This window comes from Gaeumannomyces tritici, assembly GCF_000145635.1.
Source record: "Gaeumannomyces tritici R3-111a-1 unplaced genomic scaffold supercont2.3, whole genome shotgun sequence".
Classification (NCBI taxonomy): Eukaryota; Fungi; Ascomycota; class Sordariomycetes; order Magnaporthales; family Magnaporthaceae; genus Gaeumannomyces; species Gaeumannomyces tritici.
This window is the reverse complement of record NW_008804547.1, coordinates 1,104,905-1,132,889: the sequence shown is the minus strand read 5'-3', so window position 1 is coordinate 1,132,889 and position 27,985 is coordinate 1,104,905. Positions and strand designations below refer to the sequence as shown.

The 27,985-nt window shown below is 58.6% G+C and overlaps 7 protein-coding genes across 7 annotated transcripts; 5 read left to right on the top strand and 2 right to left on the bottom strand.

The window, feature by feature from the left end:
* The first annotated feature begins 94 nt into the window (after positions 1–94).
* Positions 95–2,641, top strand: GGTG_05467 (hypothetical protein). The gene is made up of 2 exons (XM_009223270.1): positions 95–606; positions 700–2,641. Exons 1-2 carry the CDS (start codon positions 412–414, stop codon positions 2,269–2,271), a joined length of 1,767 nt encoding a protein of 588 aa, XP_009221534.1. The 5' UTR covers positions 95–411; the 3' UTR covers positions 2,272–2,641.
* A 291-nt stretch (positions 2,642–2,932) lies between these two features.
* Positions 2,933–6,617, top strand: GGTG_05466 (AP-1 complex subunit beta-1). The gene is made up of 4 exons (XM_009223269.1): positions 2,933–3,591; positions 3,734–4,371; positions 4,434–5,179; positions 5,257–6,617. Exons 1-4 carry the CDS (start codon positions 3,362–3,364, stop codon positions 5,860–5,862), a joined length of 2,220 nt encoding a protein of 739 aa, XP_009221533.1. The 5' UTR covers positions 2,933–3,361; the 3' UTR covers positions 5,863–6,617.
* On the bottom strand, positions 5,972–8,278 carry GGTG_05465 (hypothetical protein). The gene has a single exon (XM_009223268.1). The coding sequence runs from the start codon at positions 8,166–8,168 to the stop codon at positions 6,858–6,860; it is 1,311 nt and encodes a 436-aa protein (XP_009221532.1). The 5' UTR covers positions 8,169–8,278; the 3' UTR covers positions 5,972–6,857.
* Positions 8,279–10,058: 1,780 nt separating this feature from the next.
* On the top strand, positions 10,059–14,087 carry GGTG_05464 (hypothetical protein). The gene is made up of 2 exons (XM_009223267.1): positions 10,059–13,116; positions 13,194–14,087. Exons 1-2 carry the CDS (start codon positions 11,156–11,158, stop codon positions 13,492–13,494), a joined length of 2,262 nt encoding a protein of 753 aa, XP_009221531.1. The 5' UTR covers positions 10,059–11,155; the 3' UTR covers positions 13,495–14,087.
* Positions 13,448–14,852, bottom strand: GGTG_05463 (hypothetical protein; the record flags this gene model as incomplete). The annotated part of the gene is made up of 2 exons (XM_009223266.1): positions 13,448–14,064; positions 14,670–14,852. The coding sequence occupies 2 exons, from the start codon at positions 14,850–14,852 to the stop codon at positions 13,759–13,761; spliced, it is 489 nt and encodes a 162-aa protein (XP_009221530.1). The 3' UTR covers positions 13,448–13,758.
* Positions 14,799–17,728, top strand: GGTG_05462 (hypothetical protein). The gene is made up of 2 exons (XM_009223265.1): positions 14,799–16,360; positions 16,435–17,728. The coding sequence occupies exons 1-2, from the start codon at positions 15,558–15,560 to the stop codon at positions 17,663–17,665; spliced, it is 2,034 nt and encodes a 677-aa protein (XP_009221529.1). The 5' UTR covers positions 14,799–15,557; the 3' UTR covers positions 17,666–17,728.
* Positions 17,729–23,665: 5,937 nt separating this feature from the next.
* On the top strand, positions 23,666–27,977 carry GGTG_05461 (GTPase-activating protein). The gene is made up of 5 exons (XM_009223264.1): positions 23,666–24,115; positions 24,214–24,347; positions 24,447–24,695; positions 24,796–26,389; positions 26,460–27,977. Exons 1-5 carry the CDS (start codon positions 23,887–23,889, stop codon positions 26,618–26,620), a joined length of 2,367 nt encoding a protein of 788 aa, XP_009221528.1. The 5' UTR covers positions 23,666–23,886; the 3' UTR covers positions 26,621–27,977.
* Positions 27,978–27,985: the final 8 nt, after the last annotated feature.

The following is a 27,985-nucleotide window of genomic DNA, read 5'->3' as shown; positions in this document are numbered from 1 at the left end:
GTTGGGCCAAGACCCAAGGCCAGCGGGTCGTGTCCGTGCGCCAACCGGAAACTCACGCGCCCACCAGCTTTCCCCACACTCATCCGCGACACCACAACAAATGAATGGCCGTCGATCGCGTCTTGTGCATTTCCATTAAAAGTGACAGAGCCTGTGCCCCACGTATCACGCAATAATCAAGCCGGGGGGTTCGAGCTGGCCACGGCTTCCATCGTCCTTCAGCAGACTGCAGCTTTTAGCAGAGGCCCCTTTTCAAGATTTTCCATTTTTACTCCCTGGCCCCTCCTCTCCAACATTCCAGACAGCTCGCGTGGTGGCCCCATCTCCGAAGCTTGGTGGCACGCGCGCAGGCCGCAAACCAGCCCTCCCAGCCGCCTTCCACAACCTCTCAGCTCAGCCCCAAGCGGAAAGATGCCTCCCAAAACCAAAGCCCTAGAGGAGGCTCTCATCGCCGCCGCGCGAGACATTTTCAACAGCTCTTTACGTGGCGAGCTGTCCGTCAATGGCGTGCGCGCACGTGTGGAGCAGGAGGAAGAGCTCGAATCCGGCTTTTTCACATCGGCCAATTGGAAGGGGCGATCCAAGGATATTATAAAGGACGCCGTTGTAAGTGTTCTTGTCTGCGCACCCTCTGAACCCACCTACCTCACCGGTCGCCTGCCTATGGGGGCTTGTCGCTGACTTTGCTTTCGACGCAAGGATGATTTGTTCGCAAACGAGTCCGAGCCGGCTGCCGAGTCGTCCTCCTCGCGACCCAAGTCCGAACCTGAAGACTCGAAGAACGGTCTCAAACGCGAGTCTAGCGAAGAGCCTTTACCCGCCAAGAAACGGCAGAAGCGAGAGCCCTCAAGCTCGGTATCGAACAAAAAGAAGGTTGCTGTCAAGAAGTCAGAGTCATCATCAGAGCTCTCAGATCTGAGCGACGAGGATGTCAAGCCCATCAAAAAGCGGCAGAAGAGAGAGTCCTCAAGCCCCATCCCGGCCAAGAAGAAGGCTGCTGTCAAAAAGGCCGACTCGTCCTCAGAGCTCTCGGACCTGAGTGAAGTTGAGGACGTGAAGCCAGTCAAAAAGAGGAAGGCAGTCAAGCGCGCCACGGCCGCGAAAAAGAAGCGCAAGACTGCCCCTGATTCGGAAGATGAGTCAGACGTGGCCAAAGATGAAGACAAGTCCGAAAACGAAATGAGCATCAAGGAGGACTCGGAAAGCGAGGTCGACACCAAACCAGCAAAGAAGAAAAAAGCCCCGGTGAGGAAGAAGGCTCCCCCAAAACGCGCTGCGCCCAAGCGAAAAATCGAGAATCCTACCGACTCCGATGACGACGACGATGAGGAGAAGCCTGTCGCAAAAGATGAGAGGCCTGTCGCCAAGGATGAGAAGCCCTCTGAAGATGAGATAGCCGTCAAGGTTGATGGAGACAGTGAGACCAAGTCGGAACCCAAGAAGGAACCCAATACCGAACTAGCGGACGACGTGATATCGGTGAAGCAGGCCGTGGAAAAGCAGGAAGATGACGAAGACTCACCCCTTAGCGATGTCAAGGAGGGCTTTTCCGACGACGACGAAAAGAAAGCTGTAGGGAAGAACAAGCCGGCAACTGTCGACTACAACTCCGACAGCAGCATGTCGATAGTATACGACGAGCCGCCCACAAAGGCCAAGCGAGGCAGGAAAGCCAAGGGCAAGGACGCGTCCGAGCCCAAGGCCGCCAAGGGCACGGCGAAGAAGCCGGCCGGCGGGGGCAGGAAATCGACGGTGGCGGCGGACGCGGCGGCGTCGCCGGACGAGGCCGAGATCAAGAAGCTCCAGGGCTACCTCGTCAAGTGCGGCGTGCGCAAGATCTGGGCGTTTGAGCTCAAGCAGCACGGCGACAACGCCAAGGCCAAGATCAGGCACCTCAGGGAGATGCTGCGCGAGATCGGCATGGATGGGCGCTTCTCCGAGGCCAAGGCGCGCGAGATCAAGGAGATGAGGGAGCTCGCGGCCGACCTCGAGGCGGTCCAGGAGATGAACAAGTCCTGGGGAGTCGGCGGCCGGGCATCGAGGAGCCGCGCCGCCGCCGCGGGGAGTAGCAGCAAGAAGTCGATTGCGGAGAGTAGCGGCGACGAGGACGGCGGTGATGACGACGACAACAACGATGACGAGAAGCCGAAAAAGGAAAGGAACGGGTCCGATGACGAGAGCGGGTCGGACGTCAAGACCTTTGCCAAGAGCCGCCGGGACAAGCGACATGCGGACCTGGCCTTCCTTGGTGATGAGAGCGAGTCGGACTGAGGGCGCAGCGGGTAATTGTAATTATAAGAGGTGGCGGCGGGTGATGCTGCGGCACAGTTCGTGTCATGGAGTTTCGCTGGGAGGACCTCCCGTGATATCGGGCGCATCTGTAATGTTCTATTCTCATGACAGAAGTCTGTATGTGCATGTTTGTATTTGTAGATGCTAGCGGTTTTTCGGCCACATGAGAGACGTTCCTGCTACCTCGTCGCGTTCATCCTCTGTGCGATCAGGCTGAACACGGCAACCGAGCCCATGAACAGGACGGCATTGTAGAACTGGGTGTGGTGGCGACTGGGTCAGCGCCGGCATCACTCATCACTGAGGGGAGTACAAAAACATGATGAGTATTCATACCGCTCTCCTCGAGACCTCGCGCTCCTCATTGTCTGTTCTGGCCTCGATAAAGAGTCGCCTGAGGTTTGGAAGTTTGGCCTAAGATATGATGAGTAATCTACAGGATACAATGTGCTATCAGGGCGTTGGACACACCATTGGGGCTTCTTTAGTCGCCAACTGATCAGCTCGGATATTTCTTCGTGTTCTGGATTCTTGCTCGAGTTTTCCAACGGCCTCCCGGATTTGCTTGGAAAGCCCGGTGCCTCTCTCTAAAGCGACCTCCTGCATAAATACTCAGCAACCACTTTGTCTAGTTGATCTTATTGTCCAGAATTGCTTGGACTAGTGGGCATGCAGATTTCTCAAAGAATCGTCAGACTCGAATCGTGAGCATTTGGCGCAGGGAGGGGTGGCTTGTCACAGCCCAGGGAGCTCGCGCCACATTTCAGCACAGCCACTCAGCGCCCGCCAGCGCCAGCGGTGCGCGCTTCAGTGGAGACAGCGAGGGTGTTGATGGCCAGCCCAACCTGCCGACCCCTAATCGACTTTGGGACTCGCAATACCTCCCCAGAATCTCCGCGACACGCTCCCATGGACGCTCCCGGCGCCTGACTCCCGTCCGCGAGCCCCGTTGAGCCACCGACCTTCCCCGCCGCCGAGCCTCGGACTCGTCGCCTTCACGCCCAGCCGACCGTCACTGCCCTGCCCCTCCCCACCTCGCCGACGTCCCAGCCTGGTGCTCGACGGTACCATGGCGGTAAACAGGATCCGCGGGGCCTTTACCGCCCCGAGGAAGGGAGAGACGTTTGAGCTCCGCGCAGGGCTGGTCTCCCAGTATGCCTACGAGCGCAAGGAGTCGATCCAGAAGACCATCATGGCCATGACGCTCGGCAAGGACGTCTCGGCCCTCTTCCCCGACGTGCTCAAGAACATCGCAACGGCGGACCTCGATCAGAAGAAGCTGGTCTATCTCTACCTGATGTATGCATGACGCCATATCCGCTGGTCTGCTTCACATACACACCCACATACCGGCCCGATCCGAGTGGCTCAGGCCTCGACCTCGGCGTCCGCCTGCCACAGCCTTTGCTCGATGCGCTTTGTTGCTGACAGGATGGACTAGGAACTACGCAAAGTCGCACCCGGACCTGTGCATCCTCGCCGTCAACACGTTCGTCCAGGACTCGGAGGACCCGAACCCGCTCATCAGGGCGCTGGCGATCCGGACCATGGGCTGCATCAGGGTCGACAAGATGGTGGACTACATGGAGGAGCCGCTGCGCAAGACGCTACGGGACGAGTCACCCTACGTGCGCAAGACGGCCGCCATCTGCGTCGCCAAGCTCTTTGACCTGAACCCGACCATGTGCATCGAGAACGGCTTCCTCGAGACGCTGCAGGAGCTGATCGGCGACCCCAACCCCATGGTCGTCGCCAACTCGGTCCAGGCCCTGTCCGAGATCGCCGAGACGGCGCCCGAGACCAAGGCGCTCGTCGTCACCCCGGCCACGCTCAAGAAGCTCCTCATGGCCCTCAACGAGTGCACCGAGTGGGGGCGCGTCACCATCCTGTCCACCCTGGCCGACTACCCACCCCAGGACGTCAAGGAGTCGGAGCACATCTGCGAGAGGGTCGCGCCGCAGTTCCAGCACGTCAACCCCAGCGTCGTCCTGGCCGCCGTCAAGGTCGTTTTCATCCACATGAAGTTCATCAGCCCGGATTCGGTCAGGCAGTACCTGAAGAAGATGGCGCCTCCGCTAGGTAATATGACCCCTGTTGGTCCAAACTAAATGTAATGGCCCGCCCTCTAACACGCCTTGCAGTCACCCTTGTCGCCTCCGCCCCCGAGGTCCAATACGTCGCCCTCAGGAACATCGATCTCCTCCTCCAAGCAAAGCCAGACATCCTGAGCAAGGAGCTGAGGGTATTTTTCTGCAAATACAACGACCCGCCCTATGTCAAGATGCAGAAGCTCGAAATCATGGTGCGGATAGCCAACGACAAAAACTTTGAGCAGCTCCTCGCAGAGCTCAAGGAGTACGCCCTCGAGGTGGACATGGACTTTGTGCGCAGGGCCGTCAAGGCCATCGGCCAGGTCGCCATCAAGATCGAGAGCGCGAGCGAGAAGTGCGTCAACGCGCTGCTGGATCTCATGGCCACCAAGGTCAACTATGTCGTGCAGGAGGTCGTTGTCGTCATCAAGGACATATTGCGCAAGTACCCGGGTTACGAGGGCGTCATCCCGACCCTGTGCGAGCATATTGACGAGCTCGACGAGCCCAACGCGCGCGGGTCGCTGATTTGGATCGTGGGCGAGTATGCCGAGAAGATCAGCAACGCCGACGAGATATTAACGAGCTTCGTGGACGGCTTCATGGAGGAGTTTACCCAAACACAGCTCCAGACCCTCACGGCCGTCGTGAAGCTTTTCCTGAAGAAACCCAGCAGCAACCAGGGTCTGGTCCAAAAGATCCTCCAGATGGCAACAGCGGAAAACGACAACCCGGATATCCGAGATCGGGCCTATGTTTACTGGCGTCTGCTTTCGGGCGACCTGGAGATCGCAAAGGTTGGTTATTACACTTGACTTGTCTACAGTTTCCGCAACCCATGTCACTGACCCCTTGTCGATTCCGTGCCACCCAGAACATTGTCATCTCGCAGAAGCCCGCCATCAGCACGACGATGACGTCACTCCCTCCCGCGCTGCTCGAGCAACTCCTGATGGAGCTCTCGACGCTCGCGTCTGTCTACCACAAGCCGCCCGAGTCGTTCGTTGGCAAGGGCCGGTTCGGCGCCGACGAGATCCAGCGCGCGGCCATCCAGGAGCAGAGGCAAGAGGCGGCCGAGAACCCCATCGCGGCAGCCGTCGCGGCCGCCAATGGGGGCGCGGCCACGGGGTCCCAGAACAACATGGAGAACCTGCTCGACATCGACTTCGACGGTGCGGCGCCCGCCACCGCCGAGGGCGCCGCCACGCCCGACCGCGTCATGAGCCCCGTGGGCGGCGGCCCCGCCCAGCCGTCGGGCGGCATGGCCGACATGATGGGCCTCTTTGACGCGGCGCCCTCGGCCCCGGCGGCCGGTGGTGCCGGTGCCGGTGCCATGGGGGACATTATGAACGGGTTCGCGGGCATGGACCTGAGCGGCACCAGCGCACCGCCGCCTCCTGGTCAGCAGCTGCAGGGACAGCCCGGTGGCGCTCCGGCGGCCAAAAAGAGCGACAACGAGGATCTGTTGGGTCTGTTCTAAACTCGGTGGGCAGACGACCGGGTTCCTGTGGCTCTTCTTCTTTCGTGTTTTTGTCTTTCGTCACCTCACGGCATTGCTCTTTCAGGTCGGATAATCTGAAAAGCAGGGGTGGGTGGGATGGGTAGAATTTCTGTATCTCTGGAGAGGGTAGCCTTTTATCTTTTTTTTTTCATTCTTCCTTGGCCATCTTTCCCGTGTTTCTCTATGACCCCTGATCCTTCAAACATGCGGGAGTTGGTATTTACATTCGGCTGCTGGGAAATCGACCAAAATACAACGTGGAGATTAATGTCCCATTGCCAGCATATCATGGTCTGTCCAACTCTGACCCCCACTCCTGTCCAAGTGGACACGCGCGCGGCCTCTCACAAGAATAACCGCCGTCGAATTCCTGACGAGCCACCTCGTATGTAGGTGTTGTGAGCTGGTGCGATGTGTTTTCGAGGCGGGCTTGCCCTCCACCCCAGGACATGCATCGTGACCATCGGGCAAAGCCCTTGCGCCTGCGTCTCTGACGGCGTGGCTACCGACTCCCCAACGCCCACCCAACCACCGGCAATTTCAGGAGTATCATGGTATAAAAGCCACCATACACAATGCGGTCTCGCAAGAAATCCTAAGGTGGCTCTCTCCACCCGACTCTTTAACACTTGTTACTTCCCGAGACACGCTTTTGCCTCACTACTTCCCAAGATGGATGGTTACTCCCCACGGCTTGTAAAGGCCAAGCGGGGCAAGTGATGATATGTATAAGCCATAGAGTGTAGCCATCCATCTCGGCAAGTAGTGAGACAAAAAACCGTGACTGTTGTGGTAGTAACTGTCAAGGTCAGGTGAAAAGGTCACTTTGGACAAGATACTTTAGAGTCCGCTTCGCGCGCAGTTGGGTATCATGGTATTGAACCTGGGTCCTGGAGACACTACACAAAAGTTCACCCCATACAGCTTAGACAAGCCAATTTACGGCCGCGCCTCTCTGCTGTGATAGGCCAATATCAACGCCCAGAAAAGCTGGCTCTCCAGCCGCCCTTCTCGTACAGCCACAGGGCCTCGATGGCGTAGGCCCTGGCGGCGCGGTGGCCCGTGCCCTCCTCGACCGAGGCGGCCTCGTTGAGGCTGTCGAGGACGCGGCCCTCGCTGACCTGGCGGAAGACGCCCATGGCCATGGAGCCCTCGTCGCCGGGGCCCCACTCGCCCTTGCCGAGGCGGAACAGGATGCGGCCGAGGGTCCGGAAGGCGATGCAGCGCTGGGCGGGGACGGCACTGCGGGCGAGGCGGGCCAGCTCGGCGACCGTGTAGCCCGCGGCCTCGGGCGCCTCGCCGTGGTGGTGCAGGCCCTTGGTGGTCGGGATCTGGCGGCTCAGGCGCGGAGGGAGCAGGCGGCCGGCGAAGTCGAACCGCAGCTGCGACACGGCCAGGCTGGTCTGGCCCGGGTAGTAGGGGGAGTCGCGGTCCGCGGGCGAGCCTTCGGTCGGCAGTGGGGCCATCCATGCCAGCTTGGCCGGGTCGGCCGCGAGGTTGGGGAAGTACTTTTGGTGCAGCGCCTCGAGGAAGTTGGGGTCCGAGGGGTCGAGCTCGGGCGGGCCGGTCGCGTGGGGGAAGTGCGTGGTGTTGGTGCTCGCCTTGGGCGGTTCCTGTTGTTGCTGTGGCGCCGGCGACGGCTGCTCCGGCGGCGCTTGGTCTGGCTGCTGCTGCCGTGATGGCGGTTCGGGGACTTCGTCTTCGACCGTTGCGGCAAACGACACCGTCTTTTTGGGAGCTCGAAGCTCCTTCATTGTATTTTCTTCCGCCCCTTCCGCCCCTTCCGTCTTTGTTGATGCCGGCAGCGGGGCGGAGCTCACGCTATCCATCGCGAATGGGTCCGGGCCGGGGGGCTTCTCGTCTAGGTTCGCGCGGCGTAGGAGCATCTGCAAGACGTTTGGGTCCAAGGACGACAGGAGTTCCGCCTGAGCGTCGGCGATCTCGGCGGACGACATCGCCGCCAGCCTCTGGCGGTTCTCCCTATCGATTGTTCGCCTTTCCGGCCCGGGAGGGACGAGGCCGTTGGCTGGTCCTCCCCCGGCACCGCCCGGTCCGCTGCGGGGCTCTGGCGCTATGGATGCCGGCACATCCCGCCTGACTTCCCCTTTGTTGTCGCCACCTCCTGCCCCGGCCTCCCGCCTTTGCTTCTTGAAAGTGGACACTCGCGACCTCTTCTTGTGTTCGGGAAAGCCGGAGGCGGTGGATTTGATTTGGGGGAAGCTCGGGGCTTTTGCCTCGCCGGTCTGCTTTTCTTGAATGTCGAAAACTCGCAAAGTCGATTCCATGTCTGCTGTTTTTCGACGACACACCACTCATATGGGCTTCGGGCTATCGTCCAACGGCGAAGTGATGACGGGCGTTGTGGCAAGAGGGACGAGAAATGGGTGTCATGCGGATTACCCCACCGCGCGCGCCTCAGAAACGCGCGACACGGCAATAAAAAGCCCAGCCTTGTGGCTGGTGTTAGCCCGGCAGGCGGGGTTGCGCTCTAGCCACATCGGGTGCATTAGCGTCGATCGGGAACAGATCAACTGATGGGCATTCCAGAAGCAGGGACCGTCAGCCCAGCCGTTTCAGGCCAAGATTAGGCCAGGCGAAACTCGGCTTGCACAGTCGCCCCCTGACACTTGAGCCGACCGACCTGCCGACCTGACGAATCCCCATCACGTTTAACAAGCACAAGCTTCAATTCGGAATGAGCGTCAGCTGTGATTGATTTTTTGTGATCTTTTGTCATGTTGAAAAAGAAGCAGACAGAAACAGATAGTATAAAATACCGAAAAAGATGGGGCAAAGACACATAAACAAACAACATCGATACAAATCGAATAGCCATGCAACACTCATACTCACAAGCCGCTGGCTCTAATGCAGCCCATTCGCCCGTATATTGCGTCTTTCCGTGCTGCACGGGTTGGTTATGCAGAGGTTACACCAACGGCTAGGCGTCCAGAATTGAACTAGCGAGTACCTATGCCTTTGTACCTCGTACCAAATTGCTGAGCGACGTTGTATATATACTTCCCACCAACAATAAAAACTGCACGGATGATCTGCACAAGTCCTCGCTCCGAAACCAGGGAGTTTCTCGACAGGCAATTGTCTGGAAGGATTTATCTTTGGGCTCATGATTCGGCCCCTGTCAGCCTATTTAGGAATCCTGGCTGGTACCAATGCACATATCACGGACGAAGACAAGAAACATCGCTCAGGTTTCCCACTCGGATCAATGCCCCCTCTATCGGGCCAACTCTTGGCAGATTGTTTGTGGCGTTTCCTGGCCCTTTCCGTTTTTGTTCTTTGTCCTCCCGGCGGATTCGTCCCATGCTTCAAGTTTGATGTGCAAGCTCACTGCCCCATGTTCGGCATGGCCTGTACCGCCGTGGAACCGAATGAGGCTACCGGGTGTGCTTAAATTGGCAAGCACGGCAGGGTGGGGAGGTACCTCGGTACCTGGCCGGGGTCTGGCGGGAGCATCTCATGCAGCTAACCCCTCCACCAATCGACTGGTGGGCTTCCACCTTCCCCATCCCACCATCCCCACGCGCTCTTGGCTGCGTGCACACCTTTTGGCCCACGCCAAAAGAAACATTAACCTCCGGAGCAGGGGGGTCAAGCCGCCGTCCCGCACCCAAGCTGGAACCTGACCTGCGTCTGGCTCCTCTTGCACGAGCCATGTCATTACCCGCCAGACACGCGGTCCCCACCACAGCACAACAACACCCTTTTTCGTCGGGGGTGGATCCAGCCAGCTCCCTGGGGCTCGCACCCACCTTTCCAATCCCGGGCGTTTTTTCAACTTCCATTTGTGCGTGCATCTCTTTTTCTGCCTGCAGCCTGCGGCTGTCGCCTTTGTCGGAATCCAATTGGGGGGCCCCACCCGAGAGTTTCTTTTTCCAATTTTTTTCTTCTTGCCTGCCGCACGCCTTGCAAACGCACACCACAAACGCCATGCAGCTGCGCGCCGCCCTGGTCAGCCAGCCAGCCGGCCGGCCCAACAGTGCGCGCGCCCGCAACCTGGCCGCCGCCCTATCCATGGCCGTCACTGGGGGTATTCTCGATGTTCGGCAGCGCTCCCCCGTTGTCTCTCTTGCCATCGCGGGTGACCAGAGCCCATGTGCCAAAAGAGCCCAGGCAGGGCAGGCTGTCCGAGATGGACTGTGCTCCCTCCCTCCCTGGTGCCTGCCCACCTACCCGCTGCGCCGGTCGATTCCCCATCCTGGTCGCATGGAGGCATCACGTCGGCTGCCCGTTCCCATCGTGCTGCTAGGCCTGGTGTTTCTCGTTTCTGGCGCCCCCAACTCGCTCGGCGGTCTGATGCCGTTCGGGTCTGGCTGGTCCTTTGACTCTGGCCACATCCCATCTCGAAGCCCCCCCCTTTCCCCTTTCCCCCTTGCCTTCCTCGTCCGCCCTCGGCGCTGTTGCAATGCGACCTGGCCTGTCCCGCGCCCCAAGCTAGCCACGGCTTGGTGTTTTTAATTCGCCTTTTGTTTAATAATTGACTCTATTCCAGATGGCCCAAGGCCGCCGCACCCCCCAGTTTTCTTGTGCCCGTTTCTTCCCTGCCTAAAATTTTTCCTACCTTCTCAAAACGCAGCCATCCCCAATCTCTTTTTCTCCCCCCAACTGCCCAAACCACGATCTTTTCCCACCACTTCCACCCACCACAATCCTTTTTCCCTGGCGGTGAAACGCCCTTTTCCATCAACAGCGTCGCCATCCCAATCGTTTTTATCTTGAAAATACCATTGTTCGATTCTGCAGAGTCTCCTGCATCTCCCGCTGCACCTGATATATCGCCGCCCGCCCGTCGTCTGTGTTTTTTTCGACCTGCAATATTCGCGATTGCCGCTGCGCGTCGGCGGATTCTGCAGTCGGGCTGCTGAGGATATTCGCAACCTGAGAGCTCCACCCAACGCACTGTCCACCCTCCCAAACGACCGCCACCCGACTGGAAGCAGCCCATCCACGCCTAATCCGGCAGACGGGTCACGTTACCGGCCCCGTCAGCACCACAGCTGGCCACCGCCCTGGTTCGCGATCGTTCTGCGTCTCTTGATTGGTCCGCTCCACACGCTTCACGGTCACCACCGTGACGTTATTCAGGGTCCCCAAATGTGCACCAATTAATCCTTAGTGTCAACTCCACGCTCGTCTGCACCCTTTCCCCGTCGTATTTTTTCTGCACTTTCAAGGTTCGAACGCGTCGCCAAAGTTTCCCTCGCTGTCGGGAGGGGAGCAGCATTGGCCTGCTAGGGGTTCAGGGCGAAGAATGGCACAGTACAGCTCGTCGCCATCGCTGTCGTCTCCTCCCTCAGGTTCAATTTCGGATCCAGGTTCCCCGTCACGCCTCCACCAAGGCCGCGCCAACATCGCTATGGGCGACGAGATCATTGTCGACACGGCCGCCCAAGCCAGGTTCGGGCTCCTCCAGCAAGAGCCCCAACCCAATGTTCCACTGACTGCTGCTGGACTTCCTCGCAAAAAGCCTGGCCGGAAACCCGGCGCGGCCGCGGCCGCTGCTGCTGCGAAGAAGGCTGCAGCCGCCGCCGCCGGATCGCCTGCCGACGGAAGCTCGATTAACAACCCAGAGGCTCCCGCCAAACAACGAAAGCCCCGGAAGCCCAAGGATCCCGGCGCTCCCCCCGTCCAGCGTAAGCGTAAGGCACCCCCAACAGATGTTGACGGTGCCCCGGACCGAGAGGGTAGATCGTTTTCGACCGGCCCGGAGACCCTTCGCCAGCCCAAGATCACAGAGCTGGCCTCGATGCGTATGGACCTTGACCCCCCAGTCCGTCCGCAGCAAGCCCAACAGCAACCACCCCCGGCCGCCCCGAAACCGGCTATCAAGCGCGAATCCATGCCTGGATCCATGCGAAATATCCTCAACGACGACTCCCCTCCTCCTCCCCAGCACTCGCCGCCCCCGAGGACCAGCGGCCAATCTTACGATCCTGTACGATCAAATTCCAACTATGACCCCGTTCGCGAGACGATGCTCGCTCGCGACCCCTACGGCACCGGCTCGCTTGGCTCTCCGCGTGCTCCGTCGCAAATGCCCAACCGCGCCAGCGCATCGCCTTCGATAGCAAGCCTCGTCGATCCGGTCCCATCGACGCAGATGCGCTCGCCCCCTGTTCTTAATCAATCATTCAGCCGGTTCCCGGAGTCGACGTCGACGCCAACTTCGCCCTCCACCACCGTTCGCAATGCATCATCATTTGCCGCTACAACCGTGCCGGCCCACCGCCCCGCAGCCCCAGCTGTTTCGCCCGTTAGTGAACCCAGGCAACCTGCGTCCGCGGCTGAGGCTAAGGAGACCAAAACGGTACCGGCGTCCGAGAGCACCAAGACCAAGGCTGCTCCCGAGGGAACAAGAACTAAGACGACGTCGACCGAGAAGTCCAAGACCGCACCGGCCTCTGAGGTAACCAAGGCAACTAGAAAGTCGACCGGATCCGCTATTCCTTCGCTCAAAGCGCCTCCTGTTTCTGCGAAGGGCTCGGATACTGCAAAGTCCACTTCGTCTACTGCATCAAAGGACAAGGACACAACTGCAGCGGCGCCTGCGTCTGCACCCAGCAAGAAGGTCCATTCGATGGTCCTCCAGGAGCGCAACAAGCAAAAGGGCACTAGCTCGACGTCTTCGCCCAGAGTTTCCGGTGTCGCGATGCCTCCGATTCCAGACTTCCCAGATGACGGCAATGAGCGATCGATCCTCGACTTTGGAAAGGCCAATCCGGCGGATAAGAAACAGGCACCGTCCATCGTGCTCGAGATTGCCCTGAACGGCGAGACCAACAAATACGTTAACTTCATGCGCATGGCGGAGGACAAGTACGGCTGGGACGCCCTCCATCCTCGCGAGGCTGCGCACCGCGACCGTAAAGCGCGGATCGCGGCTGCGGCATCCGCGCTCGAGAAGAATGAGAAGGCGGGATCCGGTCGTGAGACGTGCGACGAAGAGACGGACCAAGAGTCGGGCGCGGATGAGAGCAATGCCGAAAACGGCAATGCCGCCGCGGCTGTCGCTAGCGGCCCGGACGCCGCAGCTGACGACGCTCCCAAAAAGATTCGGCGCAAGCGAAACTTCAAAGAGGACGAATATGACAAGGAGGACGACTTTGTCGACGACTCTGAGATGCTCTGGGAGGAGCAGGCCGCGGCGAGCAAGGACGGATTCTTCGTTTATTCGGGTCCGCTGATCCCTGAGGTTGAGAAGCCCGCACCTGGGTACGTGTCTCATGCTCTGCTCCTTACAGAAGTTTGTATGACAAGAAAGGTTGGCTAACGTTGGTGGGCACATTTAGATCCGAGGGTCCTCCCAAACGTGGACGTGGTGGGCGCGGAAGCCGCGGCGGCGCAACCCGCGCATCTGCTCGCGGTGGTGCCTCCGGACGTGGCAGCCGGGGCGGGCCTGGCTCGCGCGGCGGCGCTACGGTTCGGAAGCCTCGCATCACTAAGCTCGAGAAGGAGCAGATCGAGCGCGAAAAACAGGAGCGTGAGAAACAGGCCAAACTGACGTCCACAAAATCGAGCTCGAACAGCTACGGGCTCGGTTCGCCCAGCGCCAACGCCCCCCTATCATCCGCCATGGTCATCGACCTCTGATGGCGGGTGTGTACTCATACCAACCCTTGCCGTGTCTCCTTTTCCGATGTTTTCCCCTTGGTTTTGATACCACATACCATCACCGATTCTTTTTTTCGTTTGTCCTACCCTTCTTGTTTTGCGGTTTTTTTTCTCCTTCAATTTTTGTTTTCATGTGACCTTTGTGCTAAATGGTTTGTGGGATCTCATACAGCGGTTGGTCTCATGAGGGCGTGTGGGAATCGAAAGAAGGCGTGGGCGTTCGTTTGGCGATAGGAGTTTCGTCTACCGATCGGGTTTCGGTCGCCATGTTGCTTTATTCCTTTGCTTACTTTTTTTTGACGGGCCCGGCCTCAAGAGTGCGGCCTGTCCGATTGTGTGGCTCACGCCGCGAGTACATAAGAGCTGGGAACTGGAGCTTATCATGAGAAGCGATGATGGGATGCATCCGCATCTAGCGGCGCCGACCTTTGAGAGTAGCAACCAGAAGAGAGGGTGCTTCGAGAGATGTGCTCTGTTTAGGACGGCGGGCTCTTCAGCAGATAGTCTCCTTACTAGTAATACCATGATGATAATGCGACTAGGTCGCCTCTAAATAACATTGTTTGTATGCATCTGAGGGAGTAGCTGCAGTGACGCCATGTAGTGTCAAGTGGGGGTCTGCAAATCTGAGTTTCTCAATATTTTTTAGTCATTATAGGTACACCACGCTGTGTGGAGCCGGACCGTCATGATGGATGAGATTGCCTCGGATTGCGGCGTATCCTCCAGTCCCAAGTTCCCAGATTGGTAACCCGCTCCGCCATGCGTCTCGCTCACTGCAACCCCACTCCTGCAGCCGCTTCTCATCTCATCACGCCTGCTCACACTTCTTACCATCAAGCCCAACAGGAAACCGTCTCGGCCGGTCGGAAGCTGGCGTCCGAGTGGCCATGCTGTGCTACTCCTCGGGTGCTGGCTGCTACAATCCATCGCTGGCGCCCTTTTGGTCACGGGCGCACGCCCTTTCAATTTCCCTCGCGGAACTGGCGGAACGGCGCCAAAAAGCGGGGGAGCCGCATACACAGTATACCCAAAGCGCACTAATAGGGGGGACCTCGCATCCACCACCACCTCCACCGACGTGATGGGCAAGACAACGTGCAGCTCCCACGACGCCTAGAACGTGTGGTGGAACGGCGGCTGCGCGGACATACCACCACCACACGCATTGCCGGTGGCGGGTTGGAGCCAATGCTCTGATGGCCGAGAACGCAGCCGTCGCAGCCCCTCGTTTTCCCTTTCCTTTTTGGCATGCGAGGTTGGTAAGCAGGCAGGAGCAACCACCACCACCACCACACACACACACACACACACACCGCATATGACTGTTTGCGCATCCCTCCCTCCCGACAGCGGCTGGCTGCGGCGGGCTGCGCAGAATTATGGCCCGCTATGTACCCAGGTAATCAGCAAGTGGAGCTGGACCAAAAGGCCGAAGTCCGAACTCGGCTGGCCGGCCGAGCTGTTTGTTGCTGCTTGCTCGTCCTCTCCTGTTCGCTGCACAAGGGGATGGATGGTCGGGCCTGGCGGACCCCGATCCGCCATGGAGGTTGGTTGCCCTCTTTGGTGACGGGTTCGCTCCCGGGCTGGAAAAGGCCTGCTGTGGCCACCAACAATCTCACAGAAACAACCCCTCCAGCTCCCCATTCCTCCTGGCGTCTCTCCTTCTCTTTATAACCTGCGCATTTTCCCATTCCCCTGCCCTGGAGGGTTGCAATCGTGGGGTACCTAGTACATGCCTTGGCTTCCATCCCAGGGCTGCGGATCTGGGCTCCTGTTCTTGGCATCCCCCAAATCCGAGGTCCAGGTTGTGGGTCGTCATCGACTGCTGTTTTCTGCCGTTTTATCTCCGTGTTGTCCTTTTGATTTAGACTTGGGCTTTTGCTGTTTCATTACGCTCCCTCGGATAGCCTGTGCCTTGTGTCCGTTTTGTGCACCTCCTTGAACTTTTCCTTTGCGCAGTCGAAGCCTCAAGCCGAGAACTTGGTATCGGAGTGCTGCTGCTAAAAAGGGATAGCCGAGTCACCGCGGTGCAAGCGCAGATGGCGGCTCCCGACAGGGGCCTCGAGAAGCCCGAGAAGGACCCAGACGCAGGCTCCGTAACCTCTCTTTCAGATGGATCGGCTGGGTCGGACCACAGTCCAGCCCGCAGCAGGGTGGGATCTGTGACCGAGACAGAACGCGAGCAGGATACGAGGACTGCGGCTCAACTAGAACCTTTGAAACCACCCGCAAGCGCCCGCACAAGCTTACAGCACCGAAGGAGCTCTTGTGCACGATCCGAGCGCGGGTCTCTCCCTGGCGCCAGCAGCCATGATCCCGGGCGGCCGAATCATGACGACGGCGACGAGCCCGGTGGCTTTGTGGGCGAAGAGCCGCTATCACGTCTTCAGACAGCTGCCAGCGCTCGAAGCGCAGCCTCCCGGGCCCCCGAGTACGAGGTCGTGTTCGACGAAGGCGACGCCGAGGGCGACAGCAAAGATGGGGACGGCGGTGGCGGTGGAACGAGCGACAACCCGCGCTCCTGGCCGATCCTGTACCGCGGCTGGGTCATCTTCTGCGTCTCCTTCTCGACTTGGGTCGTCGTGTTGTACAGCACCAGCTACACGGCCGCGATCCCGCTCCTCATGGCCGAGTTTGGCGTCCAGAGCACCACCGTCGCCACACTCGGGGTGACGAGCTACCTGATGGGGCTGGCCGTTGGCAGCATCGTCATGGCGCCGCTCAGCGAGCTGTACGGGCGCAGGCCGCTGTACATTTGCTGCATGTCCGTTTTTGCGCTGCTCGTGATCCCCACGGGCGTGGCCACGTCCTTGTGGGGGATTATTGTCGTCAGGTTTGTGGGGTAAGTTGTAACTCACTCCCCTCCATTTCCGCAACGCCTATGGGGTGCTGATGTCTAGTGTTGTTCTTGCACAGAGCCCTCTTCGGAGCCGTCATGATATCCCTCGCCACCGGCACCATCGTCGACATTTCCAACGAGGAGCACCGTGCACTTTGCATGTCGCTCTGGAGTATCGCCCCTTTTAACGGACCCATAACGGGCCCCTTGATAGGAGGCTTCGTGTCCCAGTTTCTCGGCTGGCGCTGGAACAACTGGCTGGCCTTGATCCTCGCGGGCCTGACCGTCGTCCTGATGGTGACGGTCAAGGAGACGTACGCGCCCGTCATCCTCCAGGCCAAGGCGGCCAGGCGCCGCAAGGAGACGGACGACGACCGCTGGTGGAGCCGCTACGACGAGCGCAACATGTCGAGGGCGGACCTGGTGAGGCTCAACCTCGGCCGCCCCTTCGTGCTCGCCGCCACGGAGCCGATGCTGTGGTTCTTCAACACGTGGATATCCGTCATCTACGGCATCCTGTACCTCTGCTTCGTGGCGTACCCGGTCGTGTTCGCGCAGCACCGCGGCTGGTCCGTCGCCACGACGGGGCTCTCCTTCCTGGGGCAGGGGGTTGGCACCCTCGTCGCCATCGCGGCCGAGCCGCTCTGCCGGCGCCTCATCAACGCGCACCCGCGCGACCCGGAGACGGGTCGCCCCCGGCCCGAGGCGGCCGCCAGTCTCATGGTCGTCGGCGCGGTGCTGGCCCCGGTCGGGCAGCTCGCCTTCGCGTGGACGTCGCTGCCCGCCACCGTCCACTGGGCCGTGCCCATCGCGGCGGGCGTGCCGTTCGGGGCCGGGAACACGCTCTGCTTCATCTACGGCAGCAACTACATTGCGAGCGCCTACGGCATCTACGCCGCCTCGGCCATGGCGGGCAACGCCGTGATCCGGTCCGCGTTCGGCGCCACCTTTCCGCTCTTTGGCCCGTCCATGTACGCGGCGCTGTCGCCGCGCTGGGCGGGGACGCTGCTCGGCCTGCTCGAGGTCGTGCTCATACCGGTGCCCGTGGCGTTTTATAGATACGGCGGGCGCATCCGCGCGCGCAGCCCCGTGATCCGCCGCATGCGCGAGGACTCGGCGCGCAACGAGGGTGGGCGCGCGCGGCGGCGGCGGGGCGGCGGGGCGGCTGGGGGTCCTGTGGCCGGGGTGGTGGCGGCCCCGGGAGAAGGGGACGCGGAGAAGGCGGTGGGGGTGGCGGTGGCCGGCGGTGGCGGCCAGGTGGGAGGGGCTTGGACGCCCGAGAGGACTCCTGGTGGGGCTGTTATCTAGAGCGAGAGCTATTTTGGATGGGTCTTTTACAGCTGTGGCTCGATAAGAAATATTTGTGGACGCAGCCAGAGTGCTTCATCCGACAGAGTTATGCCGACTAAGACGCCTTAAATTTTAGCACCCACGCTCTGAGATTTTGGCAAGGCCAAGCGGCCTGCTACTCCTCGTCCCGTCGCCACGCCGCGGCCCCCTAGCAGAGATGGTAGCATTTATGACATGAGAGACACGCCAAGGTAGCGCTGGATAGGCCCGTGAGCAGCAGCCTTCACAGCTCTGGACGACGCGCGTTGATATTCGCGTGAGAAGCGGCCTAGACTAGGCTTCAAAGACACGCCAAGAGACCCCGAGCAGCCGCCAAGGGCAGCAGGTACGAGCCACCACCATCTACACATTGGCCAAAGGAAACAAGACTATATCCGAGTGGGCGGTGGAAACAAACAATGAGCCCCAAGACATTCGCTCAAAGCCAAGCCACACCGGGGGCTCGTTTCGTTTCCCCAGCACCTTTTGGGATTATTCCAAGACCGACAGCTGAGTCATTTCCCATTTCGGGGGGCGGGGGGGAAGCAAAAAAACGTGCGGGATGGATGAAGGGCAAAATACGGGGTGGGCAAGTGACGGCGCGCGTGTGCGTGCGGAGACATGCATGGGCTAGTCGGGTTACACGACTTTGTTTTTATTTTTGTTGGTATTCTCCCCGCCCGGCAAAGTGGGAGGAAACATAGGACGAAGGGATAGAGGGAGGGGGGGTGTGTATCGCCCGACTGTGCTTGCGAGCTGGGGCAGCAAGGCCCCCCCAGCCTTGGCGGTGGAGGCGGAAGTGGTTCCGAGTTGCAGTCCGACTACTGCACGCTCCGTCACAGACATTGGCTTGGCTGCTGTGGTGGCCACGAAGAGAGAAGAAAGGAAAGAGGGGAGAGGTGGCGTGATACAGGCGGCTACAAAGTATGCCAGCTAGCTGGTTTTTCTCCTCCGCTCCCGACAGTTGGGGAGGAGAGAGAGAGAGAGAGAGGAGGGAGGGAGGGGTGGCGTGTTGGTTCTTGTGTCTCCCAACTACCTGCAGTGCCTGCCCGGTACCTGCACCTCACCCTCCAACCTTGGGACAGCCTCAGACCCAGACCCGGCGGCAGGGGAAGAGACTCGCGCGCCCCAAGGGAGCGGTCGGGCGGGACGGGGAGGGGGCAGGCGGAGGCGCTGTCTGTGACTCTCCCTGCGGTGCGCCGCGGGTTCCTAGAAAAATAGGGGCATGAGTCCTCCCTTACAGCTCGCCCATATGGTTGGTTTGCTTTTTTTTCGTCTCCACTACTCATCACGCGTGATGGGCGCCCGCCCGTATGCAAGGGATGGCACTTCCTACCCAGGCCATTGACCCCCCTCGGTCAGCAAGAGTGACAAGATGTGTCTTGGAGAGGAGGTGTCTCTGGGCATGGAAGGGCTATGCTAAGATTGGATTCCTGGGCAAAAAAAAAAAAAAAATTGAAGCCTTATTTTGTTCGCCCAGCAACTCAACCTCGTGCGAGAGGCGAACACCAAACGACGGCTATACATGAACCGCACAGGGTGCATGAAATACCGCTCGATCAAGGGGGCAACCAGCACCCCTGGTCCCCCGGAGGCCAGAAACAAGAGGCTGGACCCCATCAACGAGAGTTAACGTAGACGTTGTGTTCGGATGCCACAACCTGGGTCCGGGCGGGAGGATGCCGATGCAAAGTAGGCCTGGAGTCCAGTCCACCGAGATGGGATTTCTGGGCGAGACTGCCACGGCGAGCCGCGCCGATCCCCTAGGATGGACGGTATCTCTAACAAACACGTCGCTCCAAAGCCAACGCCGTGAAAAAAAAGAAGAAAATTGTAAAAAAAAATAAAAAAAATATCGAGATCCCCACGTTCCTGATGGCCCGCGGTTCAGCCCAAGTCAACGAGCTAGAGGGAGAACCGTGGAGCCCCTCCTAGGCAAGTCATGGTAGGTTGTTGACCAAGGCGCGCCACCAAAAGCCAGGTGGCGGAATTGACTTTGGTCCATGACAGGGTGGATGGCCTCGATCGCGGCCCAAAATGGAAGCAAGCCTCAAGCCCAGCCAGTCCAGTCCTCCACTATGTCAGAGCGGACTATATGTGGCGTGGCGTGGCGTATATGATTGGGTGATAGGAGCCGTCGACAAGTCGCTCCTCGCTCGGGATACCGGACTTGGTAGGTGGCACGGTAGGTGATAGCAGGGAGGGGGGCGGATAAGGACAGTCATGACGGGATCAGCGAGTCTTCTCAAAACGGCAAATCATCAAAGGGTGTCGTCTGAAGCGAATGAAGAGGACAATGTCCGGCCCGTGCGCGAATCGTCGATTCGATCCCCATGGGCCTTGGCACCCCTGGCGGTAGATCCCCGCCGTCCGACTAGAATTCGGGTGTGATGTGAGGGTTCCCGATGACTGGGCCAGCCGTGTGTGTACCTTGGCAATGCACATATACAAATGTACGTATACATGCACCCGCGCTGGAATGCGGCATACCTAGCCTTGCGCCTCGCGGGATCCGGTCTAAAAGGCAAAAGAGAAGGATAGAAATACCTAAAGAAGAAGGGGGGATAGATGGGATTTAAGTTCTGATGCGGGCAACATGGTTCAAACGCAAAGGAACGAGTCCGCAAATCTTTTTTTTTTATCCGACGAAACTTCCAGGCCGCGTCCATTCCGGGCCAGTACGACACTACAGGTAAGCATGCAACCACAGAATATTGCGACCGAAAAGTCGTGGACGTTTCGTAGTCAAACTGCTCGCCCCCTGCAAATTTCCCCCTCATCGCGTTTTGGGCCGTGGGACATGCCCTTTATTTCTGATTGGGTTGCGCTATATCGTCAAGGGAGGGCGAGCACACAAAGTTGAAAAAGAAAAGGAAAAAAACTCCACCTTGCATCCCCTCCTTCACCCCCGGATATTTCATCTGAGACCCTGTCGCATATGCACTCCATTCTTGGCTTTTGCTCCCGCCGAAACACAGGCAAGAGGGCCGAGAGAGGCGCAGAGGGCGACGGTGAGAAGGGGTTTCGACAGGGGCAGCCCTGCCACATTCTCGGCAGCCGGAGGGGCAGAAGAAGGCAAAAAAAGAAGAAGAGGAGAACATCCATCACGACCCTTTCTGGGGCAGGGCTAAAATCTCTTCCTTTCTTTTCGTTTTACTTTTCTATTTTTTGTTCCCTGGCCACCACAGCCTGAGCCAGGTCGCAATCTTGGCCAAGGTTTTGCGGAATGGGGAATGGCTGAGTGAGAAAATAGCCTAGCGTGCCCAGCCGCCGGCCCTAAAGGGATAGGAAAGGGGGGATGGGACGGACGGACGGCGGGTGGAATGGGGGTGGGAGGTGGAAAGGCCCCTTCCCTAGCAATGTGATATGTAACCACAGGGGCCAGTTCGGACCAAAAGAGATGGGCGTTGGCTAAGAGAATAAGCAAAAAAAGAAGGTAAAAGGTAAAAAGAGAGAAAGAGAGAAAAGAGAAAGACGGACGGGCAGGCCGATCCGAAAGCAGTGCTTTGTAGGAGCATGCCACTAGTCAAGGCTGAGGACGGGCGGTCTCGCAGGGGCGCATAATCCTCCGCCGGACGCCAGACCGGGATGACGGGGGGCGCGATTGATTGAATGATGCTGGGACCGTTGCGCAATCCAGGGAGAGGCCCAAGGAGGAAATGGGGGGTGTGTGGTGGTTTGGTGGGCGTGGTCGTCGGTCCTTTCCCTCCTCCTCATCACGTTTTGTGTTTCCCATATTCCTGGGGACTGTCCGTCATGCACTGGGGAGTGCTTAACGTTCGAGAACATTTTAGCACGGGTCATCTCAAACCCACGCTCGCGGTGATCTTTCCTGCGTGCGCGCCCGGGTTTCGTTTTGATACCTAGCCGCCGGTTCCTGACTGGCTCTGGCTCTGGTTCTGGCTCTGGTTCTAGGCACACAGCTCCTGCTTGCCATCAAAATGTCACCAACGAGACAAATACAGCCGCCGGGCTGTCGGTACGTTGCACCACTTGCTCACCCCCTGTGCACGTCCCCTTTGTGGTGCGTCACTCAGCCTAGGGACGGAAAGGACTGGGCGGTGGCAGCTTGGTCAAAGCTCCTTAATATTGTGGAGGGAGGAGAGTGCGAGACGAAAGCGGCTGGCGTTTCGCACCTCTTGTGGGCTGGCCGGTCAGCCACCAGACAGCCACCAGACAGCCATGGCGGGCAAATAGCAAATGGCCCAGGCTGAGGGCGCCGTGGTAGCGAGAGGTGTGTTTTTGTAGCCTTGGACGTATTTCGGGTCAACCGGAGGAGCTGGCATGGTGGCTGGACTACTCTGCTGCAGTCAAAGACAGACACGCCCACCCTCCTCCTCTTTGGACTGGATGTGCACAACATGGTTGGCGCATCGACTGACTCGTTTCTGCCGACCGCCCCACTTTACCCCTGTGATCCATGGCGAAGATGCGCCACAAGGGCCTCGGCTTTCGATTCGTGACGCGATGAGGTCCTCTTTTTGCCTGTGGGCTGCGAGGCTGTTGGGCTTCTTTCGACTGGCACTACTGTAAACAAGCTGGTTGCCATTCACACAATTTGCGCAGTTTGCATTTCCACAACACACATCTCAACGCCTCCAATCAGTGACGACTGCGACTCCTTGATATCTGCAATATGAGAGGATTCAAGAGTGGGGGGGGGGGATGGCCCATCGAGCAGCCGAGGGGTGTAGTAATAGGGCGGGCGTGGGCGTAGAGATGAAGACCGAGAGAGGAGGCAAAAAGTGGCTGGTTCAGGTTCTGAAGCGTGCTTCCCTTTGCAGCCGAGTGCCTGTGTCTGTGCCTGCGTGAAGTGTGCCTGCCACCCTGGGCCGACATCCAATGGCGCCTTCCCTTTTATGCTTCTCCCCACCGTTTTGCATCCCGTCACCAGTCCAGTCGTGCCTGATCCGTCGCCCTTGCTGCACAGGCAAGACAGGGACTGATTGACTGGCTGTAGTACAGGGACCCCGGCCTGTTCGACCACCCAGGACGCGGCAGATTGCCTAGGATCGGGCTTGCTGGCTCTCTTGTTCACCACCTACATAGTAGTACCCACACCCCTTTGACGCATCCCATCCTCTGCCTGCTGTCTGCCCTCCCTCCCCCCTCTCCTGCCCCAGTCCCCAGCAGCTCTCTGGACGGGCAGCTCTTCTGACCCAGGTACGGTGCTGCCCGTCACGGCCTTGGAGCCACTCCCGCCCCAACGGCCTCCAATCACATCTCAGTCGTGCTAATTCCCACACCATTAGCGTCGCCCAGTCTGGGCACCCACCACCACACTCTTGGGCACCACGCAGAGAGACGCAGACACACAGATAACTCAAACACACAGACACAGACACCATAGACAGCGACACAGACACACACACACATACACCCATCCTCCTCCTCAATCACTCATTCACCACTCACGACGCAACGCGCACCCGCGCACATCATTCACGCACACGCACACGCACGCCTTGCGCTGAGCCGCCGCGTCCTGACTGTCTTAGACAGCCGCCCCGACCGCAAGCCAGAGTCAATCGAATTCCCGCAGTTGTTACAGCGACGTGCTGCCGACCCCTGTCACGCCTGCATCCAGCCTGCGCCTGCACCACCACGCGAGCCGCCACCTCCCCGTTGTCTCTCCAAGCAGCCAATTTTCGGACCCCCCAGTCCTACCTAATCGCATCTACGCCGCCCGCCCCCATCACCCCCCGCCGCTGCCCTCGATCGAACAATTGACGAATTTCGTTGCTCCTCACCCGACGTTACCTCCCATCGATAAAGAAAAAAAAGACTCAAAAGGAAAAACTCGGCCGACATCACCACCACCACCGCCCTCGCCACCTTCCTGATTTCCGCAAACCCGCTTCTCTTTCGATCCGGCTCTTTCCTGCCACCACCGCTCCCGGCCCTTTCTTGATTGAAAAAAAAACCGACGGTGGAGCCTAGCGAAGCGACTTTACCTAGCGAGAGCCGACCGGCTCGTCCTCTTTTTTTTTTTTTTTAGCTCGCTGCTTCTTTTTTTTTTTTGGGAGGCTACGTCCTTTTGCTTTCCGCGCTCTCCTTTTTGGCTTTGATTAGGGTCCGAGTCCCCGCGCTATCGTACGGCGACAGACTTACGCATCCAAAGCCAACAGCCACCGCGCTCGGGTCCTCTTGAGCGTCCCCCCCGCCCGCTCGACTGCCCTTCCTGCGGGCTGCGACCACACATGCTGCCGGGGCGCGCGGCCGTCAACATGTCGGTCATGCTGCAGACTCCCTCTCGAGCATCAACAGCATCATCCTCATCCTACCAACCGCTCTCTCGCCAGAACACCATGTCGTCCTACGATGGCTCGCGGTCCGCCCGCCAGTCGAAGCGGATCTCCATGTCGGCATTGTACATGTCCATGTCGGCCAACGAGACCGACCTCGAAATCGAAGATGACCTCGCCAAAGGTAGGCTCGCGATCCCCCTCCTGACTCGGCGGGCCGACCATCGCCCGCCGCGACCTGGTAGTCGAACACGACACTGACAGCAGTTCTCCTCGATATAGCCCAAAAAGTCCTCCGCGAGCTCAAGACCAAGATCTCGTCGCAGTCAAAGAAGAACTTCGTCCTGGAGAAGGATGTGCGCTATCTGGATTCCAGGATTGCGCTCCTCATCCAGAACCGTATGGCATTGGAAGAGGTGAGCGAAAGCTGCCCCTGACCCGAAACTTGGAGCAAACCCCCTCAATGCTCCATTTCCCAATTGTGGGGTTGTCGCTGACTAGTACGTCACTTGTAGCAAAATGAAGTCGCAAGTCACCTCGAGGATGCTACCGAGATGCAAGAAGGCGCGTTTCCGAACGACGACAAGACGCAGAAATATGGCAATCTTCTGTTCCTCTTGCAGTCCGAGCCGAGGCATATCGCGCATCTCTGCCGTCTGGTGTCCATGTCCGAGATTGACTCATTACTCCAGACCGTCATGTTCACCATTTACGGAAATCAGTACGAAAGTCGCGAAGAGCACCTGCTCCTGACCATGTTCCAGGTCTGTTTGTTCTCCCTGCGACATGAGGCGTCGTGCGCCAGAGCGCCATCGCGGCAGGCCCTAGAGAGATCGACTGACATTGTCTTCCCCCTCGCCGCAGTCCGTCTTGACGTATCAGTTCGACAACACTCCCGAGTATTCTTCTCTCCTCCGTGCCAACACTCCCGTGTCACGAATGATGACCACATACACAAGACGAGGACCTGGACAGAGCTTCCTCAAGTCTGTGCTCGCAGACAGAATCAACAGCCTGATAGAACTCAAGGACTTGGACCTTGAGATCAACCCCCTGAAGGTTTACGAGCGCATGATCGAGCAAATCGAGGAGGATACCGGTACCCTACCGGCCTCGCTGCCCAAGGGCATCACCGGGGAACAGGCCGCAGAGAACGCCCAGGTGCAGCAGATCATCGAGCCGAGGCTAACGATGCTGACCGAGATCGCCAACGGCTTCCTGACGACAATCATCGACGGCTTGGAGGAGGCGCCATACGGAATCAGGTGGATCTGCAAGCAGATCAGGAGTCTCACCAAGAGGAAATATCCCGATGCCAACGACCAGGTCATCTGCACCCTGATCGGTGGCTTCTTCTTCCTGCGCTTCATCAACCCGGCCATCGTGACGCCCAAGTCTTACATGCTGATTGACGGCACGCCTGCCGACCGCCCGCGGAGGACGCTCACTCTGATCGCAAAGATGCTGCAGAACCTCGCCAACAAGCCGTCGTACGCCAAGGAGCCATACATGGCGAAGCTGCAACCCTTCATCCAGCAAAACAAGGATCGCGTCAACAAGTTTATGCTGGATCTTTGCGAGGTCGGCGACTTCTACGAGAGCCTGGAGATGGACAACTACGTGGCCCTGTCCAAGAAGGACCTGGAGCTGTCGATTACGCTCAACGAAATCTATGCCATGCACGGTCTGCTCGACAAGCACGGCAGCGACCTCTGCAAGGACGAGCACTCGCACCTGGCCGTGCTCATGGCCGAGCTCGGCCAGGCGCCGCCACAGGTGCCGCGCAAGGAGAATCGCGTCATCAACCTTCCCCTCTTCAGCCGCTGGGAGACTGCCATTGACGACCTGACGGCTGCCCTGGACATCACCCAGGAGGAGGTCTTCTTCATGGAGGCCAAGACCATCTTTGTCCAGATCATGCGGTCTATCCCTCAGAACGCGTCGGTGGCGCGGCGCCCCCTACGGTTGGAGCGCATTGCCGACGCCGCCGCCACGTCCAAGAACGATGCCATTATGGTGCGCAAGGGAATTCGCGCCATGGAGCTGCTCAGCCAGCTGCAGGAGCTCAAGGTGACGGACAAGTCGGATGGCTTCTCGCTGCTGCGGGATGAGGTCGAACAAGAGCTCCAGCACCTTGGCTCGCTCAAGGACGGTGTCATCGTGGAGACCCAAAAGTTGGATGAAGTGTACAAGACTATCCGCGACCACAACTCGTACCTAGTCGGCCAGCTCGAGACGTACAAGAGCTACCTGCACAACGTGCGTAGCCAGAGCGAGGGGACACGGCGCAAGGCGCAGAAGCAACAAGTCCTGGGCCCCTACAAGTTCACCCATCAGCAGCTCGAGAAGGAGGGTGTGATTCAGAAGAGCAACGTCCCAGACAACAGGAGGGCAAACATTTACTTCAACTTCACAAGCCCTCTGCCCGGGACCTTTGTCATCTCGTTGCATTATAAGGGTACGTTTATCTTGGTTTTTATAATGGGCTTGCTTGTCGACGATTTAAACTAACACATGCAATTAAACAGGACGCAACCGAGGTCTCCTCGAGCTGGACCTCAAATTGGATGATCTGCTCGAGATGCAGAAGGACAACCAGGACGATCTTGACCTGGAGTACGTCCAGTTCAACGTGACAAAGGTCCTTGCTCTGTTGAACAAGCGGTTCGCGCGGAAGAAGGGCTGGTAGAGACAGCGTCGTCTATCATCATCCTCCACCCCTCCGAGCACCCCCTCCGAGTCACCCCAGATCGAGACGGCCCGGTGCCATCGCCGTCGTGCACAGCAACCGCTGCGGCGCTGCTGGCCCACTTGTGCCATGTGTGGATTTCGCCTTTTTTAGGTTCCCCACGCCATCATCTCACATTATCTCGACCCCTTTATTCTACTTATCCACCAGGGGGTTTCATGTCTTGGACTCTCTCTGCCTCCTTCACGTTTGTATCCACTCACATGCTATCTTATCATGTCTTTTTTACTCCTTTTGTGCTTTATCTTTCTTGGCCTCTTCCGATTTGTCGACCCTCCATTCCTCGATACCCGACCGGCGAATCACGTCGTACTACGACCATCACACCGCTTGCCATTGGGTCACCCACACTCGCAAACACATTGCTAATTTGACGAATCTCCTCCCTCGCCCGCCTCAGGGAGAGGCATATATAACGAATCATCTGTTTTCTTGGTGGCTTTGGTGTATCTTATCTGTGTCTTTTTTTTTCTTCCGCATTCTTGAAACCTCACCTGGTATTTATTGTCCGTCGGGCTGCGTAAATCTTCCCGACGGCCCCAGCCAGTGGTGCTTGCTTTCCGAGGGGCTCTGGGTGGTTTTTTTTTCTCCCTTTCCATTCTTCTATCTGCTGTTTGCTCCTCTCTTTTCCCGTGTAACCTCCCCAACCATTGCCCAGCCATGATGCGCCTAGGCGGGACTCTGACATGGGTGCGTGTTGGCTCGTTTTTCTCTCGACTTGCTGCTCCTGTCGCCACCGGGATTCGCCCGCACGGGCGCGAGCGGTGAGGCTCCATGTACAACAAAGAAGGTATTGATTGGAGATCAAAGGGGTCGCTAAGGTCTTTGCAGGACGTAGCAAGAGCAAGCCCTGAGCCCGCCTGGCCCGGGATTGTTATTCTCTCTTTGGGGGGGCTTGTGGGTGTGTCTCTTGCGTCTTGGGTTTAGTTTAGTATGGGGGTGTGTCTTGTTTTGTCCTTGGTCTGGCTTTTGCTGTTTACACCTGTTGGTGACTTACCATAGCTTCTGTTTCGGCCGGTCTGGTGCCTTGTCGAAACCTGTCTTAGTATCAAACACCTTCTATTCTGTTACTCTTCTGAGCGCATCACTTCTCCCCACATGCACTTCTGGAAGGACCACGATGATTGTATTTTGAGGCTTGCCTTGATTGAAGGGTTTTGCACCCCTTCTTGGTCGGGAGAACTTGGTCCAGCCTCACCATGTGTCACCTCAGCGTTCAAGCGCGTCAAATCATTTCATGTACAGAGCATTTCATATACAGAGGATGCATTTGATTAAAAGAGCGCGAGTCCTACGCCTATATCG

Excerpts from the sequence above, each read along its gene's own strand:
- GGTG_05467 (XM_009223270.1), top strand. The coding sequence starts at position 412 with ATGCCTCCCAAAACCAAAGCCCTAGAGGAGGCTCTCATCGCCGCCGCG. Across the intron at positions 607-699 it reads ATATTATAAAGGACGCCGTT|GATGATTTGTTCGCAAACGA; the intron begins GTAAGTGTTCTT and ends TTTCGACGCAAG.
- GGTG_05466 (XM_009223269.1), top strand. The coding sequence starts at position 3,362 with ATGGCGGTAAACAGGATCCGCGGGGCCTTTACCGCCCCGAGGAAGGGA. Across the intron at positions 3,592-3,733 it reads CTGGTCTATCTCTACCTGAT|GAACTACGCAAAGTCGCACC; the intron begins GTATGCATGACG and ends AGGATGGACTAG. Across the intron at positions 4,372-4,433 it reads GAAGATGGCGCCTCCGCTAG|TCACCCTTGTCGCCTCCGCC; the intron begins GTAATATGACCC and ends CACGCCTTGCAG.
- GGTG_05465 (XM_009223268.1), bottom strand. The coding sequence starts at position 8,168 with ATGGAATCGACTTTGCGAGTTTTCGACATTCAAGAAAAGCAGACCGGC.
- GGTG_05464 (XM_009223267.1), top strand. The coding sequence starts at position 11,156 with ATGGCACAGTACAGCTCGTCGCCATCGCTGTCGTCTCCTCCCTCAGGT. Across the intron at positions 13,117-13,193 it reads GTTGAGAAGCCCGCACCTGG|ATCCGAGGGTCCTCCCAAAC; the intron begins GTACGTGTCTCA and ends GGGCACATTTAG.
- GGTG_05462 (XM_009223265.1), top strand. The coding sequence starts at position 15,558 with ATGGCGGCTCCCGACAGGGGCCTCGAGAAGCCCGAGAAGGACCCAGAC. Across the intron at positions 16,361-16,434 it reads ATTGTCGTCAGGTTTGTGGG|AGCCCTCTTCGGAGCCGTCA; the intron begins GTAAGTTGTAAC and ends GTTCTTGCACAG.
- GGTG_05461 (XM_009223264.1), top strand. The coding sequence starts at position 23,887 with ATGCTGCCGGGGCGCGCGGCCGTCAACATGTCGGTCATGCTGCAGACT. Across the intron at positions 24,116-24,213 it reads CGAAGATGACCTCGCCAAAG|CCCAAAAAGTCCTCCGCGAG; the intron begins GTAGGCTCGCGA and ends TCCTCGATATAG. Across the intron at positions 26,390-26,459 it reads CATCTCGTTGCATTATAAGG|GACGCAACCGAGGTCTCCTC; the intron begins GTACGTTTATCT and ends GCAATTAAACAG.